This window comes from Somniosus microcephalus, chromosome 11, assembly GCF_052327205.1.
Source record: "Somniosus microcephalus isolate GS21.2 chromosome 11, FLI_Smic_1.0, whole genome shotgun sequence".
Taxonomy (NCBI): domain Eukaryota; kingdom Metazoa; phylum Chordata; class Chondrichthyes; order Squaliformes; family Somniosidae; genus Somniosus; species Somniosus microcephalus.
Window position 1 is genome coordinate 32,876,422 of NC_140997.1, and position 15,763 is coordinate 32,892,184.

General features: G+C 42.7%; 1 protein-coding gene across 8 annotated transcripts in view; it reads left to right on the forward strand.

Annotated features, from left to right (window-relative positions):
* The window catches only part of LOC147110459 (E3 ubiquitin-protein ligase MGRN1-like), a 152,806-nt gene that overhangs the window by 6,465 nt on the left and 130,578 nt on the right, over positions 1-15,763 (forward strand). For 6 of the 8 annotated variants that reach the window (XM_086000450.1, XM_086000447.1, XM_086000453.1 and 3 more), the window contains exon 1: positions 4,847-5,281. The exons of the other annotated variants lie outside the window; for them this stretch is intronic. In XM_086000450.1, coding sequence (XP_085856576.1) covers positions 5,194-5,281 — 88 coding nt within the window. In that variant the 5' untranslated portion in view covers positions 4,847-5,193. Of the gene's footprint in view, positions 1-4,846; positions 5,282-15,763 lie in introns of those variants that run through there. 8 annotated transcript variants of the gene reach the window in all.

Here is a 15,763-nt window from a genome sequence, read left to right on the forward strand (position 1 = left end):
TGGTAAACCACTTTTATCGTTCACTATGGTTATCACTGTTATATCGTTACACTATGGTTATCACTGTTTACACTGTTGTATCACTAAACGAGGCGCGCCCGGGTGGCCCTAGAGCTGGAGCACGCGGTGTCCGCCGGCGCGCTAGATCACTTTCGTGACCGGTGGGCGCCGCGGGGACTGGAGTGCTTAATTGGGCTGGAGAACCAAATTTTAATTTGATTATTAAGGTTTATTTGAAGTTTTATTGGTTTATTACAGTTTGATTGGTTTATTTACAGTTTTAATGGTTTATTTACAGTTTTTTATGTGTCTAAATTTATGGTTTTACCAAAAGAGGATCACTAAACGAGGTCGCCTCTTGTCACGCTGTTATACCTGGGCTGACCACTGCTGACTCCGCCCATGGCTCCACCTACTTGCCCAGGTATAAAGGTGGTCGACTGGCTGGTATTCCTCCTTGTTGGATCCGATCACCCACGAGGGTGGGCTCTGTTATTTAGCCAATAAAAACCTATAGTTACTGTCTTAACTCGTCGCTTTTCATTGGATGAATTGATAGGTATATCAGAGGTGTAGTCAAATAGCTGGGAATTTTGGTGAGTAGAATAGGACATTTATTTAGGTGTTGAAAGAAAATTCACAGCTTTTTAGTCCCTTTTTTAGCTACCCCATTGATTGAAGGCAAAAGATTAAAACATATTTTTGGCTTTATTAAATGAGCTGTTTCAACTACTATTTAATTGCAAAATTAATAAAATGCTCATGAAAAGTTATATTGGGCAAAATTTTGCTGCAGGAAGACATCTAATGGTGTGAGCCATTAGTTAAACTTGCTCTTGCATTAATAGGTTTTAAACATTTTTGCGTGGCGAGTTGCTGAGAGTGTGAGCTGATAACGTTGCGGCGAGGGAAACTGGGACCTGAGAGAACAGGACAAGCAACTGTGCAACTCATTAACCAATCAGATTGAAGGATTGTGAAATTAACAGCGCAATGACTGAGAACGATGTAAATTAGAGTGGGTGAATTCAATGTCAAATCAGGTAATGAGAGAGAAATAAAGCGAGGGAAAGAAAGATTGGATTAAGAGAGAGAGAAAAAAGAGACATAAAGGAAAAGTAAAACATTAAAAAAAAATTGAATTGAACATTTAAAAAATATCCAACAATTAATACCTGAAGAAATGAGACCCACACATGTAATTGTTAATTTTCAGTGCCAGAAAGGTTAATTGGCTATAATTAACACTTTATCATATTGTTAAAAGGGTACTTAAACTTGAAATGACTTGACTTAAGTTTCCGTGGTGAGTTTAGTTTATATCTACCGTGCAAATACAGCAACTTCATGCCATTCAATGCATTTTAATAGTGAGGCAGATAGCAAGAGGCGCTTTTTGTGAAGCGCAAGGCAGAGGAGCACAATTCGGACAGCAACTTTTGGATTTTTGAGTTTAGCCGAGTATCTGCCCCTTGCCTGAAGTTGCTGTACCATTTGTGCATAAATAACGGCGAGCACCATTAACCTCACTGTTATTTTGTCAGCTAATTATGACCCTTTATTAAACCATTCAGTAAAATGTAAATTCCTCTTACTAAAGGTTGATTTTGATACTTGGAAACTCTGAATATGCAGCCAATGGCCATAAGTAATACATACACTGAGAAAATTCCATCCATCTACAAGAAACAAAACTTCAAAACATTATCATGTTCACCTTAAGAAATAGAGAGCAAAAATCGGTACCAGGGCCAAGAAACTATAGTTATGAAAAAAAATCTGCATTTATATAACAACTTTCATGACCTCAGGACGTTCCAAAGACCTTTACATCCAATGAAGTACTTTTGAAGTGTAGTCACTGTTGTAAGTAGGAAACTTGGCAATCAATTTGTGCACAGCACAGTCCCACAAGCAGAAATGAGATAAATGACCAGATAATCTGCTTTAGTGATGTTGGTTGAGGGATAAATATTGGCCAAGACACCAGGGAGAACTCCCCTGCTCATTATTGTAATATTGCCATGGGATCTTTTACATCCATCTGAGATGCCCGACAAGACCTCGGTTAATGTCTCATCTGAAAGAAGACAGGGCAGTGGGATTAGTTTTGAATGACTCCAGCAGAGATACAATGGGGCAAATGACCTTATTCTGTACTGTAAAGTTATACGGTATTGTTTTCAGGTAGGGTCAGTGCAAGGAACATCAAGGGACTAAATTTAATCTGAAAACTTAATTTTTGTTATTTAACTGATCTTTAGGAAAGGTGCTGTAGCATATGTTATATTTGTTTCAGCAAGAAATATTGTGTGTTATTTTAAAACTAAATTTTAATAAAGTAACAAACATAGATTTAAGGTGATTGGCAGAAGATCCAAAAGCGATATGAGGAAAAACTTTTTTACACAGCAAGTGGTTATGATCTGGAATGCACTGCCTGCAAGGGTGGTGGAGGCAGATTCAATCGTGGCTTTCAAAAGAGAATTAGATAAGTACCTGAAGGAAAAAAATTGCAGGGCTACGGGGAAAGGGTGGGGATTGGGACTAGCTGAAGTGTTCTTGCAGAGCCAGCACGGGCTCGACGGGCAGAATGGTGTAACAATTCTATGATTCTAAACATAAACAAGCCATTTTGCAAGACACCCGTGAATCCTTAATAAGTAAGTAACAATAAAAAGGAAAAAGAAATGCAGGGATCCTTCCCTGCACCATTGGGGATCTGGGGTGGAGAGTGTTGCTTTGAGCAGTGCCATTAATATGATTTTGAGTCATTTCACAGATACCCAGGCCACTTGTAGCATCTGTGGCCTGGGTTGGAGGACCTTTTCGTGGGTCTGCTCCTGGGCCTGGCAAAAACAGCAATTCACAGGTCCAGGATGTGTGCAATCTGGAGGGAGGGTCACTATGGATGCCTTCCTCTCTTCTGCAATCTTGTCCGTGTCTGGGTGGCCCTGGAGAGGGAAAATGGGGTGTCCACCGGTATGTACAAGGCCTTCCGCGAGCATTAGCCACTGCAGGGCATACGCTGTTTAATTGACATGGCCAATAATAGTATGATTTAGTATCAACATAAGTTTCTCTTAAATAACAACAAAACTCTGGAAAAACTTTTTTTCCAGTTCTGACAAAGGTTCTTCAACCTGAAACGTTAACTCCGTTTCTCTCTCCACGGATGCTGCCCTGGCCTGCTGAGTTTTTCCAGCGTTTTCTGTTGTTATTTCTAAGTTTCTCTTAGTTTGCTTGGATCTCATGTTCAAATTATTGTAATAGTGATGCCTCCTCAGATGAGGGTGTACTTGTAGACCTGCTTTTTTGGCCCAATGTCACCTTTTATTGATCTAATGAAATTAGGCAATAACATTCCACAGGACAGCATTTACCCAGGTGTCTTGATTAATAAGGATATGCTTGTACTGCTATGTTAATTTTTCTTTGGTAGTTTTTTTTTTAACAAGGCTCACTTTATTTCAGTAACAAAATTCACAATCAAGCCTGCCCAAGGTGTGGTTGTGTGCACAATATGAATAAACAGGGCAAAGTATCGTGCACGAACCCTTTATTGATAAGACTGTGTCCCTTCAGAGAATTGTTTACAGCCACTCTTAATGATTCATCAGTAGCTGAGGTACACAGATCAGGAAGTTCTGAATGCCATCCAGTGACTCCTGCTGGATGTGCTGCTATATCATCTGGTAAGGAAGCACAGTTGTGATGCTCCTACCCCTTGATCAAACCGTCTGCAGGCACACTGTTAAGTAATGGGAGAACTACTAGATGGCACCCATGGGACCAGGACCTCAAACCCGGCACTAAGCTCATGGTCTACAGAGCAGCAGTGATACCTGCCTTGCTGTAATGCCTCAGAGACATGGACCATGTACAGCAGGCACCTCAAAGCACTGGAGAGGTACCACCAACACTGCCTCTGCAAGATCCTGCAAATCCATTGGCAGGATAAGCGCACCAACGTCAGTGTTCTTGCTCAGGCCAACATCCCCAGCATCGAAGCTCTGACCACGCTCAATCAGCTCCGATGGACGGGTCACATTGTCCGCATGCCCGATACGAGACTCCCAAAACAAGCGCTCTACTCGGAGCTCCGGCACGGCAAGAGAGCCCCAGGTGGGCAGAGGAAACGCTTCAAGGACACCCTCAGCCTCCTTGAAAAAGTGCAACATCCCCACCGACATCTGGGAATCCCTGGCCCAAGACTGCACAAAGTGGAGGAGAAGCATTTGGGAAGGCGCTGAACACCTCGAGTCTCTTTGCCGGGAGCAAGCGGAAGCCACCCACCCGCCCCTTCAACCACCGTCTGCCCCACTTGTGACAGAGACTGTAGGTCCCGCATTGGACTAATCAGTCACCTGCAAACTCATTTTTAATGTGGAAGCAAGTCATCCTCGGTTCCGAGGGACTGCCTAAGAGAGAGAGAGAAGAGTTAAGTAATGGGAGAGCTACTAAATGGCACCCATGGGTCCATAATCTCAGCAGGGATTCCAAACAATGGAGGGTGGGGGAGCAAACTAGCAGGCTTTGTAATGTAAACTGAACGCACTCCCTTGAAAACAGAAATAACAACAGAAAATGCTGGAAAAACTCAGCAGGTCAGGCAACATCCTTGGAGAGAAATTTGAGTTGACGTTTCGGGTTGAGCCCATCCTCTCAGCTCTTCGCCAAACTTCCCAGCTCTGTCAGACAGGCGCAGAATGTGAGGGGTTGACAGTGCATGCTGGGTATTGTAGTCTTTTCCTGCACCGACACCGTCTACAAACCACGCCCCGGGACTACACCTCCCACAATCCCCCGCACGCCCAGCGCTAGTTTGCGACGGTTTTATGACGGAACAAAAAATGTTCTTTTGTTGGTGTTTCCCCCCCCCCTTCGTGTTTCTCCCATGACTGAAATATGAATTAGTCTTTGTTTTCGCGTCTTTTTTCTGTGCTTCAACCCTCTGAATAGCGTCCCTCTTGCGCGCGCATGTGTGTGTTTTTTAATGTCCGTTTTATTCGGATACAAGCAGGGCCTGGTTTTTTTTCCCTTTTAATCTGAAGACAACAATCGTTGAAGTGTGAGTTTTAAACGGCCCCGTTTGTCGCTCAGCTGCTGTCTCACTGCCGCCTCCAGCCCGCGGTGCGAGGGGATCAGACGCTGCCCGCTTGTGTTGCTTTTATTCACTTAAAAGGGGAAAACATGGGCTCGGTGTTAAGCAGGAGAATCGCAGGAGTCGAGGATATCGACATCCAGGCCAACTCGGCCTACAGATACCCACCGAAGTCTGGTAAGGGAGTGAGTGACAGAACACCGGCTCATCTTTTCCAGCGGCCCTCGGTTGTAGTCATTTCCATATTTAATGAGCAATTAAATGTTTTTTTTTACACAATGTACGTGAACCTGGCTGAGGTTCAATTCCTGAAGAGGTGGTAAATATACTTCACACAACCGTATATCTGTTAACATCTGACAAGGCGATTACATGTTTTAAGTGTTTAAAATTATTCACCCTTTATTTTGCACAATGGGTATTGTCCCAGTTGGGATTGACATTGGACTGGGTATTTAGGGAATTGCACTGCTGTAGCCTTGATTTTTCTTCTTGTATATCGTGTTACTGGTCGTATAATATTTTTGTTTTTGTTTTTAGAAACCGGTTTTAACTATGACCGCTCTGAATAATTACTAAATTAGATTGTACAATCTTAAAATTTTGTAGGGGGGATTTTGCTGATTATTCTGACAATTGAATATTCTGTGGGAATATTGAAATGATTTAAAGCAGCAAAAAATGGCACAGTATCCTGACTGGAATTGTTCACAATCCTGGTAGTTTTTTAAGGCACGACTGAAAGTGCTATTTCTCAGATATGCCCTTTAGCAAGTAATGGCAAGGTGATTAAATGGAAGACCAAATAGATTTTTTGGTGTTTGTATGTGTGCAGAAAATACATTTAACTTTAAAGCTGATGTATATGCACTGCATGCCATTTACCTAATCCATTTTATACCACGTATGTCTGGGAAATAATATATATTCACCAGTTGTACATTACACCTGTTACAGATGTTGCTATAAGAGTTGATACATTTTTGGTTAACACAGCAAAATCTCAGCAAGAATAACATAATTTATGGCCATTTGATGCTGAGCTTGCGATCCCATGCCCCCTCCATCATCATAAAAATTGCATCCTTCCAGCTCTAAAACATTGCCTGCCGGGGCCTGTATGCCTTTGTTGCCTCCTGACTTGATTACTCCAGTACTCTCTTGATTGGCCATGCATCCTCCACAAACTTCAGCTCACCCAAAAGGCTCATGTCCGCATCCAATCCCATACCAAGTCTTGCACGTCCATCACACGGATGCTTGATGCTGCCCCAGTGCGTCGCATTACATTTTTTTATCCTTGTGTTTAACTCCATCCATGGTCTCCCTTCTTCCTTTCTCTGGCAACCTTCTCTTTCTAAGTCCATCGCTAAGGATTGCCTCCATAAACTCCTCCACCACCCTCTTCTCCTTAAAATCCACCTTATTGACCGAACTTTGACCATTTTTCAATTCCTCTCATTGGCTCAGCATCTGTTTTTCCTCCTGCCTCTTTTAAGGGCCTTGAGACATTTTTCTATGTTAATGGTGGTGTATAAATGCAAGTTGTAGAAGTAAGATGGTAATGGCAGACATTTGTATTCATTGCATATAAATGTCACAATACTCAAACCAGATGTTTGATTGATTAAGTGAAGTGTGTGTGTACTCCTAAACTGTGGTCACACTGACTCAACTTAATGACTAGTTGACCATGTTATGTACAGTGCACTACTGATGATTTTAAACTTGTAATTAACTTAAGTACTATAATGCACTACTGATACTGAGCCACACAGACCAGGCAGATCCTATGTTTCATCCCTAAACTGATTTCAATGGGGATAATGATTGAGAGAGGGGTGGGGTGGGGTTGAGTTTCAGTTGCTTTCAGGGCTGGGGAAAATCAGTCAGGGTTTCAACTCTTGTTCACTCTTCAGTGCCTCCTGTGTGTTTGTGAGGACAGTTTGGCACCCATGGGACCATACCTGAATGTGAATCAATACCTTCAGGAGACAAGGGGAGAAAAGTGGAAATTAATCATCATAAATGCTAGTAACGATACTGTACCCATTCAAAGCCAAGAGCTCTTGTACAACTTGTATTGGAATTGTACATTTTTAATTGTTTTAATAGTACAAAGTTGCTGTCAGCATTACTAGTTGCCCTTGATATTTCACTTAAGTAATTTACTTATCTCAATTTTGGATGAGTCCTGGCGAGTGAAGCTGAGAGTTTCGGCCTCTGAATACTGGGTTGAGTCCCTGCAGGCTACTCGTGTTTGATGAGAGTGCAGTGGTGAGCTCCCATTGCATCTCGTGGGCTTCCTGGTAGGGAGTTGTCAGGCTAATGACCTGTCCACGTAAGAAGGGTCTTTGTTATGGAAGTAACCCAGAGTTGGTTGTGAAAAGCAGCGGAAGAAATGGGTTGCTTCATGTGCCGCTAAGCATGGAAGAGAATGAATAATAATTTTGGATAAGACATTAAACATTGAGGCCCTGTCTACCTGTTCAAGCGAATGCAAAAGATTCCATTACATTTTTCAAAGAAGCAGAGGGGTGTTATTGGACCTTCCTGTGTGCAAATTGGCTGCTGCGTTTACCTTGAGAACAATGTCTACACTCTAGAAGTAGTTCAATAGTTGTAAAGTGCTTTGGGACATCCGGAGGATGTGAAATACACCAAATAAATGGAAGTCTGTCTTTGTGTGACAATGAACAGAAGAAGCAATGTACCATTTCCAGAGAAATTTGCTTTCCTGAGTCAGGTATTAAAAAAAAAATGATAGTGAAATGTTTAGTAGCTTTATTATTGTAATCTGTATAATTGAATGCCTTGCCTCTAATAAGACTTGTAAACACCTCAAAGTGTCGCACTTCTGCCGCACTTGAAAATATCACTCATACACTTGAACCTGATTGGCTCAAATGTCATTCATAAAGAAACAAACCAATCACAACTCGGCAAGTAGGGAACCTATTAATGACCAAGTAGTAAGCAGGTATGACCACTACAATCGAGCACCAGCAGTCAGCAAACAGCTATCAATAGAACAACTGATGAAGAGGAACTGATGGAACCACCATCTGGTTTTGTCAGTAACTCGAGGGCAAAGTACTAAAAATAAGGTTTCTAACATAATCGCATTAAAAAAGACATAATTCACAACAAAATCAATAAACATAGCCACACGTCGCATGTATGTTTAAAATCTATCCAGCAATTTTGGTGTACTGCAGCATGTCCCTATCCCAAGCCGAGATCAATAGTTTTAAGAGTTTCCTCTATTATAGTTTCTTCCATTCTGCTTTTTAGCCTGTTTTTAAAATTTTAAACTCTGCCCTATTGTGCATGCATTGACTTCAACCCTGCAATCTATGCATGTACCATTATGCCCCATTATCTGTGGAACCTTAAACATATTTTTTGTTGCATCAGTTTTCCTGCAGTATGTTTGTTTTTCTTCTGTTGTTTCCATATTTCCCCCCCACTGTAGGACTAGATTGCTCGTGTGTGGCTTTCAACCACCTGAGTCTGTCCATGCACAATCATTCCCTATTATCCATGGAAATTTTGCTTTCCATTTATTTGTTGTATGTTTTTCTGTATTTCTTGGTGTTTCATCTTCGTTCTTGCATTGTCGGAGCCCATTTAAAAAAAAAGTGCCTGTCTGGTGCTTTTATTGGCCCCAGCTCCACCTTCTATGCCGTGTGATTCATGTGACCTGTGACCTAAACTCATCAGAGCTGGTGCCCCTGGGGTGGGGGGTGCAGGGATGCATCATTTTTTTTAAACATGGTTTGAGGCTTTAAAAGCAGCCTGTCCTCCAGCTCTCTGTAAGCAATACCACAAGATCTGCTGGTATACTGTAATATTGATGAAATGTATTACGTATATTTTACAAAGCTGACTAACTTAAAAGTAAACAATAAAATATTTATTTCTATCCGCCTTCTCTTCAGTCTCTTGTTTCCTTCACCACGCTTCCAATTTCTATTTTATACTTGCATTCATTGTTCCCTCTAATTGTTTTGGGTGTGCAGCCCCTTTAACTGGCTGCACGTTCTATTCAAATTTCCGTGCATGCGCAGTTTTTCCATTTAAAAGCCGGTGAGCGGCCTGCGCAGGACCTCCAGACCACTGCGCAGTCATGCAGCTTACCAGGAACATTGCTTGTATTGTCTTTTTATCCTTTAACTTCTGTTTATATTTTACTAAGCATAACTTATACTTATACAGCCCCTTATCATATCTCCTGGAAACATCCCAAAGCACTTCAAATTTAATTTTTTTTATCATTCTTCGGAATGTAGGTGTTGCTGGCAAGCCTGGCATTTATTATTCATCGTTGGTTGCTCTTGAGAAGGTGGCGGTGGGCATTCATGAACTGTTGAAGTGCATGTGATATTGTTGGGGGAGATGGCTTGTCAGGGGAAGGCAGCAGCAGCCAACTTCCTGGCACCATGGGTGGTTCTGCTGCACAGGACGGGAGGAAAAAGAGCGGGAGAGCTATAGTGCTAGGGGATTCTATTGTAAGGGGAATAGATAGGCGTTTCTGTGGCCACAAACAAGATTCCAGGATGGTCTGTTGCCTCCTGGTGCAAGGGTCAAGGATGTCTCGGAGCGGCTGCAGGGCATTCTGGAGGGGGAGGGTGAACAGCCAGTTGTTGTGGTGCATATAGGTACCAACGATATAGGTAAAAACCGGGATGAGGTCCTAAAAGCTGAATATAGGGAGTTAGGAGGTAAATTTAAAAAATAGGACCTCAAAGGTAGTAATCTCAGGATTGCTACCAGTGCCACGTGCTAGTCAGAGTAGAAATAGAAGGATATATCAGATGAATATGCGGCTAGAGGAATGGTGCAAAGGGGAGGGATTCAAATTCCTGAGACATTGGAACCGGTTCTGGGGGAGGTGGGACCAGTACAAACTGGACGGTTTGCACCTGGGCAGGACCGGGACCGATGTTCTAGGGGGAGTGTTTGCTAGTGCTGTTGGGGAGGGTTTAAACTAAAATGGCAGGGGTTGGGAACCTGTGCAGGGAGACAGAGGAAAGGGAAGCAAGGATAGAAGCAAAAGACCGGAAGGAGAAAAGCAAAAGTGGCAGTCAGAGAAATCGAGGGCGTAAATCAAACATGGCCACAGTAAATAATAATACTAAAAGGTCTAAGAGTGTTAAAAAAACAAGCCTGAAGGCTTTGTGTCTTAATGCGAGGAGCATTTGTAATAAACATAGAAACATAGAAGATAGGAGCAGGAGAAAGCCATTTGGCCCCTTGAGCCTGCTCCGCCATTCAATGAGATCATGGCTGATCATCCAAACTCAGTACCCTGTCCCTGCCTTCTCCCCATATCCCTTGATCCCTTTAGCCTTAAGAAATATATCTAACCTCCTTCTCGAATATATTTAATTAATTGGCCTCAACTGCCTTCAGTGGTAGAGAATTCCACAGGTTCACCACTCTCTCTGGGTGAAGAAATTACTCCTCATCTCAGTCCTAAATGGCTTACTCCTTATCCTTAGACTGTGACCCCTGGTTCTGGACTCCCCTGCCATCGGGAACATCCTTCCTGTGTCTAGTCCTGTTAGAATTTTATAAGTTTCAATGAGATCCTCTCTCATCTAAACTCCAGCAAGTATAAGCCCAATCGACCCAATCTCTCCTCATACGTCATTCCTGCCATCCCAGGTATCAGTCTGGTGAAACTTTGCTGCACTCCCTCCATGGCAAGAACACCCTTCCTCAGATAAGGCGACCAAAACTGCACACAATACTCAAGGTGTGGTCTCACCAAGACCCTGTACAACTGCAGCAAGACATCCTTGTTCCTGTACTCGAACCCTCTCGCTACGAAGGCCAACATACCATTTGCCTTAACCGCCTGCTGCACCTGCATGCTTACCTTCAGTGACTGGTGCACAGGGACACCCAGGTCTTGTTGCACTTCCCCATCTCCCAATCTATTGCCGTTCAGATAATAATCTGTCTTCCTGTTTTTGCCACCAAAGTGGGTAACCTTGCATTTATCCACATTGGGCAGATGCATGGCAGATGCAGTATAATCACCCAACCTGTCCAAATCATACTGGAGTTTCTCGGCATCATCCTCACAGCACACACGCCCACCCAGCTTTGTGTCGTCTGCAAACTTGGAGAAATTACATCTAGTTCCCTCGTCTTGATCATTAATATATATTGTGAATAACTCGGGTCCTAGGACTGATCCCTGCGGTACCCCACTAGTCACTGCCTGCCACTCGGAAAAAGACCCGTTTATTCCAATTCTTTGTTTCCTGTCTGCCTCTATCTCTCTATCCCAGTCAGTACCTTGTCCCCAATCCCACGTGCCTTAACTTTACATGCTAATCTCTTATGCGGGACCTTATCGAAAGCCTCTTAAAAGTCCAAATATCCACATCCACTGGTTCTCCCTTATCTATTCTACCAGTTACATCCTCAAAAATTCCAGTAGACTAGTCAAGCACGATTTACCTTTTGTAAATCCATGTTGACTTTGTCTGATCCTGTCACTGTTTTCCAAGTGCTTTGCTAGTACATCTTTTATAATGGACTCTAGCATTTTCCCCACTACCGATGTCAGGCTTACCGGTCTATAATTCCCCGTTTTCTCTACCACCTTTTTTGAATAGTGGTGAGACCACACCTTGAGTATTGTGTGCAGTTTTGGTCGCCTTATCTGAGGAACGATGTTCTTGCCATGGAGGGAGTACAGCGAAGATTCACCAGACTGATACCTGGGATGGCAGGAATGACATATGAAGAGAGATTGGGTCGATTGGGCTTGTATTCGCTAGAGTTTAGAAGAATGAGAGGGGATCTCATTGAAACTTATAAAATTCTAACAGGACTAGACAGACTAGATGCAGGAAGGATGTTCCCGATGGCGGGGGAGTCCAGAACCAGGGGTCACAGTCTAAGGATAAGGGGTAAGCCATTTAGGACTGAGATGAGGAGTAATTTCTTCACCCAGAGAGTGGTGAACCTGTGGAATTCTCTACCACTGAAGGCAGTTGAGGCCAATTAATTAAATATATTCAAGAAGGAGTTAGCTATATTTCTTAAGGCTAAAGGGATATGGGGGGAAAGCAGGGACAGGGTACTGAATTTGGATGATCAGCCATGATCTCATTAAATGGCGGAACAGGCTCGAGGGGCCAAATGGCCTACTCCTGCTCCTATCTTCTATGTTGCTATGATGAAGGTACTCCCCCATTGCTGTTAGATAGGGAATTCCAGGATTTTGACTGATATGTCGGATAGAATGTGGGAGGCCAGCCAGGAGTGCGTTGGAATAGTCAAGTCTTAGGTAACAAAGCATAGATGAGGGTTTCAGCAGCAGATCAGCTGAGGGGAGGCGGAGACGGGCGATGTTAGAGGTGAAAATAGGCGTTCTTAGTTATGATGCGGCTATGTGGTCGGAAGCTCATTTCAGGGTCAAATATGATTTAAGGTTGCAAACAGTCTGGTTCAGCCTCCGACAGATGCTTGGGAGAGGGATGGAGTCAGTGGCTCGGGAATGGAGTTTGTGGCGGGGAACGAAGGCAATGGCTTTGGTCTTCCCAATATTTAATTGTAGGAAATTTCTGCTCATCCAGTACTGGATGTCGGACAAGCAGTCTGACAATTGAGAGACAGTGCAGGGGTTGAGAGAAGTGGTAGTGAGGTAGAGCTGGGTGCCGTCAGCGTACATGTGGAAACTGACCCTGTGTTTTCGGATGATGTCGCCGAGGGGCAGCATGTAGATGAGAAATAGGAGGGGGCCAAGGATGGATCCTTGGGGGACACCAGGTGATTCTCTGGCTGTTATTAGATAGATAAGAATAGAACCAGGCGAGTGCAGTCCCACCCAGCTGGACGATGGTGGAGAGGTGTTGGAGGAGGATGGAATGGTCAATTCTGTCAAAGGCTACAGACAAGTCAAGAAGTATGAGGAGGGATAGTTTACCTTTGTCACAGTCACAAAAGATGTCATTTGTGACTTTGATGAGAGTTGTTTCGGTACTGCAGCGGGGGTGGAAACCTGATTGGAGGGATTCAAACATGGAGTTCCAGGCAAGATGGGTATGGATTTGGGAGGCGACAACACTTTCAAGGACTTTGGAGAGGAAATGGAGGTTGGAGATGGGGTGGTAGTTTGCAAGGACGGAGGTGTCGAGAGTTGGATTTTTGAGGAGTAGATGATGATGGCAGATTTGAGGGAGAACAGGACAGTACCCGAGGAGAGAGAACCATTAACAATGTCAGCTAACATAGGAGCCAGAAAAGGAAGTTGGGTGGTCAGCAGTTTAGTAGGAAGTGGGTCTCATGGACAAGATGAGCATGGAGAGGTCATGAGGGGAGATCGGAGAGAACTGGAGAAAGATGAGAATTCAGGGTTAGGGCAGGGGGGAACCTTAGAGGAAGTTTGGCCCAGTGGGCTAGGGGAAGGAAGAGAAGTGGCAGAGGCAGCTGATTGGTTGGTCTTAACCTTGGAGACAAAGACGTCCATGAGCTCCTTGCACTTGTTGGTGAGGGTGGAGGAGACAGGAGAGAGGTATAAGAAGATGGTATGTAGTAGAGAAAATAAGCTGGTGGTGAGCTTCACTATTCCAGGATCATTCTGGAATGCAAACAGTTTTGGCAGACGAGCGCAGTACCCGATAATGCTTTTTATGGTCCAGCCAGATCTGGCGGTGAATGCTAAACCAGTTGTCCGTCGTATTCGTTCAAGTCTGCGACCGGTGGCAATTTTCAATGCCAGAATGTTTTTTTTTTTTTTAGCAGTAATTAAGACTTATCACGCCATTAAAAAGGGTACTTTGACTGAAATGGACAAGCCCTAACTTTCTGTGGCGAGTTTAGTCCGTATCTATGATATAAGTACAGGAATTTCACGCCGTTCAATATATTTGAATGGGGAGCCAGACAGTGAGATGCTGCTTTCGTGCAGCTTACTTGGGAGCAGTGCATCTCGGACACCAACTTCCGGATTTTTGTGTTTCGCTGCGCATCCGCACTCGTCTGAAGTTGCTCTCCGATTTGCGCATAAATAACAGTAAACGCCGTTCGCCTCTCCATTATTCTTGCAGTAAATTCTGGCCCAATAACGAGAAGTACCTGAGAGACAGCAGTCAGTTTACAAATATCACTCTATGCAGGACTTAGGTCTGAGTGAAGATTCCTGCAACATTCAATTCTCGCTTCCCTATCTTCCCACCCCATTTAAAAGATAGAGCTCATAGCCAGAATAGTTGTTTACTGATACCACAACACTGAAGTCTTATTTCTTTCAACTAATCTATAGTATATTATAATAAAAGAATCTATCCCAGTCAGCCAAGGGAGTGGGAATTAACATTTGATATGCATTCCAAAAACAAGAAACTTTATCATCATGAACAAAGTTTTGAGGCTTTGCTGTACCAGAGCTGAAACCTCCAAAGCTGAAAATATTGGCTACCCTAGTCGTGCCTGATGTTCGAAATGAATGCTCCATTGTTTATTCTAGAATAATTGATTAAGGCCCTGCAGTTCATGCTTTAACTTCCTCCTGCCCTCTCTTTTTCTATTGCTAGACAAAAATACCCTGCAAGGATTATTGTAAACTACTAAAACATAATGCGTAACAAAAACCCTTGGCTTTAATGGTATTTTCAATTAGTGGTATAAAGTACATGATGATATTGAAATAGAAAAATGTCCTCATGTCAAAATACTTTGGATGTTTAAACTTTTTGTGTTTCTAAACTAGGGGATAAAACTTTCCTAACAACTTGAAGTGGTAATGTCCCTTTTTAAGAACACCTGACAGACAAATGATTCTAATTTCTACTGATAAATAGTCCCAATGCATCAAAATCACAGAACACATTGGTCATATTGTCTAAAAAGGCTGTGAAGTTTAGGTGCCGGCAATGTTGCAGTCGCCCCAGAAGGGGAGTACTAATCTCATCGTAAAAGTTTTTCTGTATATACAGACGAAAGATCATCGACCTGAAACGTTAACTCTGTTTCTCTCTCCACAGATGCTGCCTGACCCGCTGAGTGTTTCCAGCATTTTCTGTTTTTTATTTCAGATTTCCAACATCCGCAGTATTTTGCTTTTGTATAGTACAATTTATTGACTAAATGCAGAGCACAGCTGCATTTTTTAATTTAAAAAAACAATAGAAAGTTGCATGTGAAATGTCTGATATTTTTAAGTTGATGCCCAATTTTTTACAACACATCCTCTTCTGAAGCAAGTGTAGCATATTTAAAATATATTGTGAACAGGGAGTGTTTAAAACTTTTTTCTGTCAGTATTACTGATTTAAGGAGAATTTTACCTTGTTTTATCATTCAAAACAATGGTAACAAAAACGGGTTGTGGTATTTGTGACATGTTTATGATCATTAAGTCTTGAAACCTAGCTTTTGTTGTGAATGATGATCTGTTGGACATCAGTACCTTTTGGAAAAAAAACAAATAATTACAGAGTATTATGATTACCTGTAACAACCATGAGATCACAGTAGTAGCCCTTTTGAATAATTATACACTGTGCTAATTCAGAATATTCTCATTATCTGGGTTGGCAATTCCACCCCTGACCTTTCTGAGTCTGTGTGTATGCGCGCAGTTAAACTCAAAAGTTATAGAGCGTACCGACACATTATGTTCTTTCAAAAGAAAGC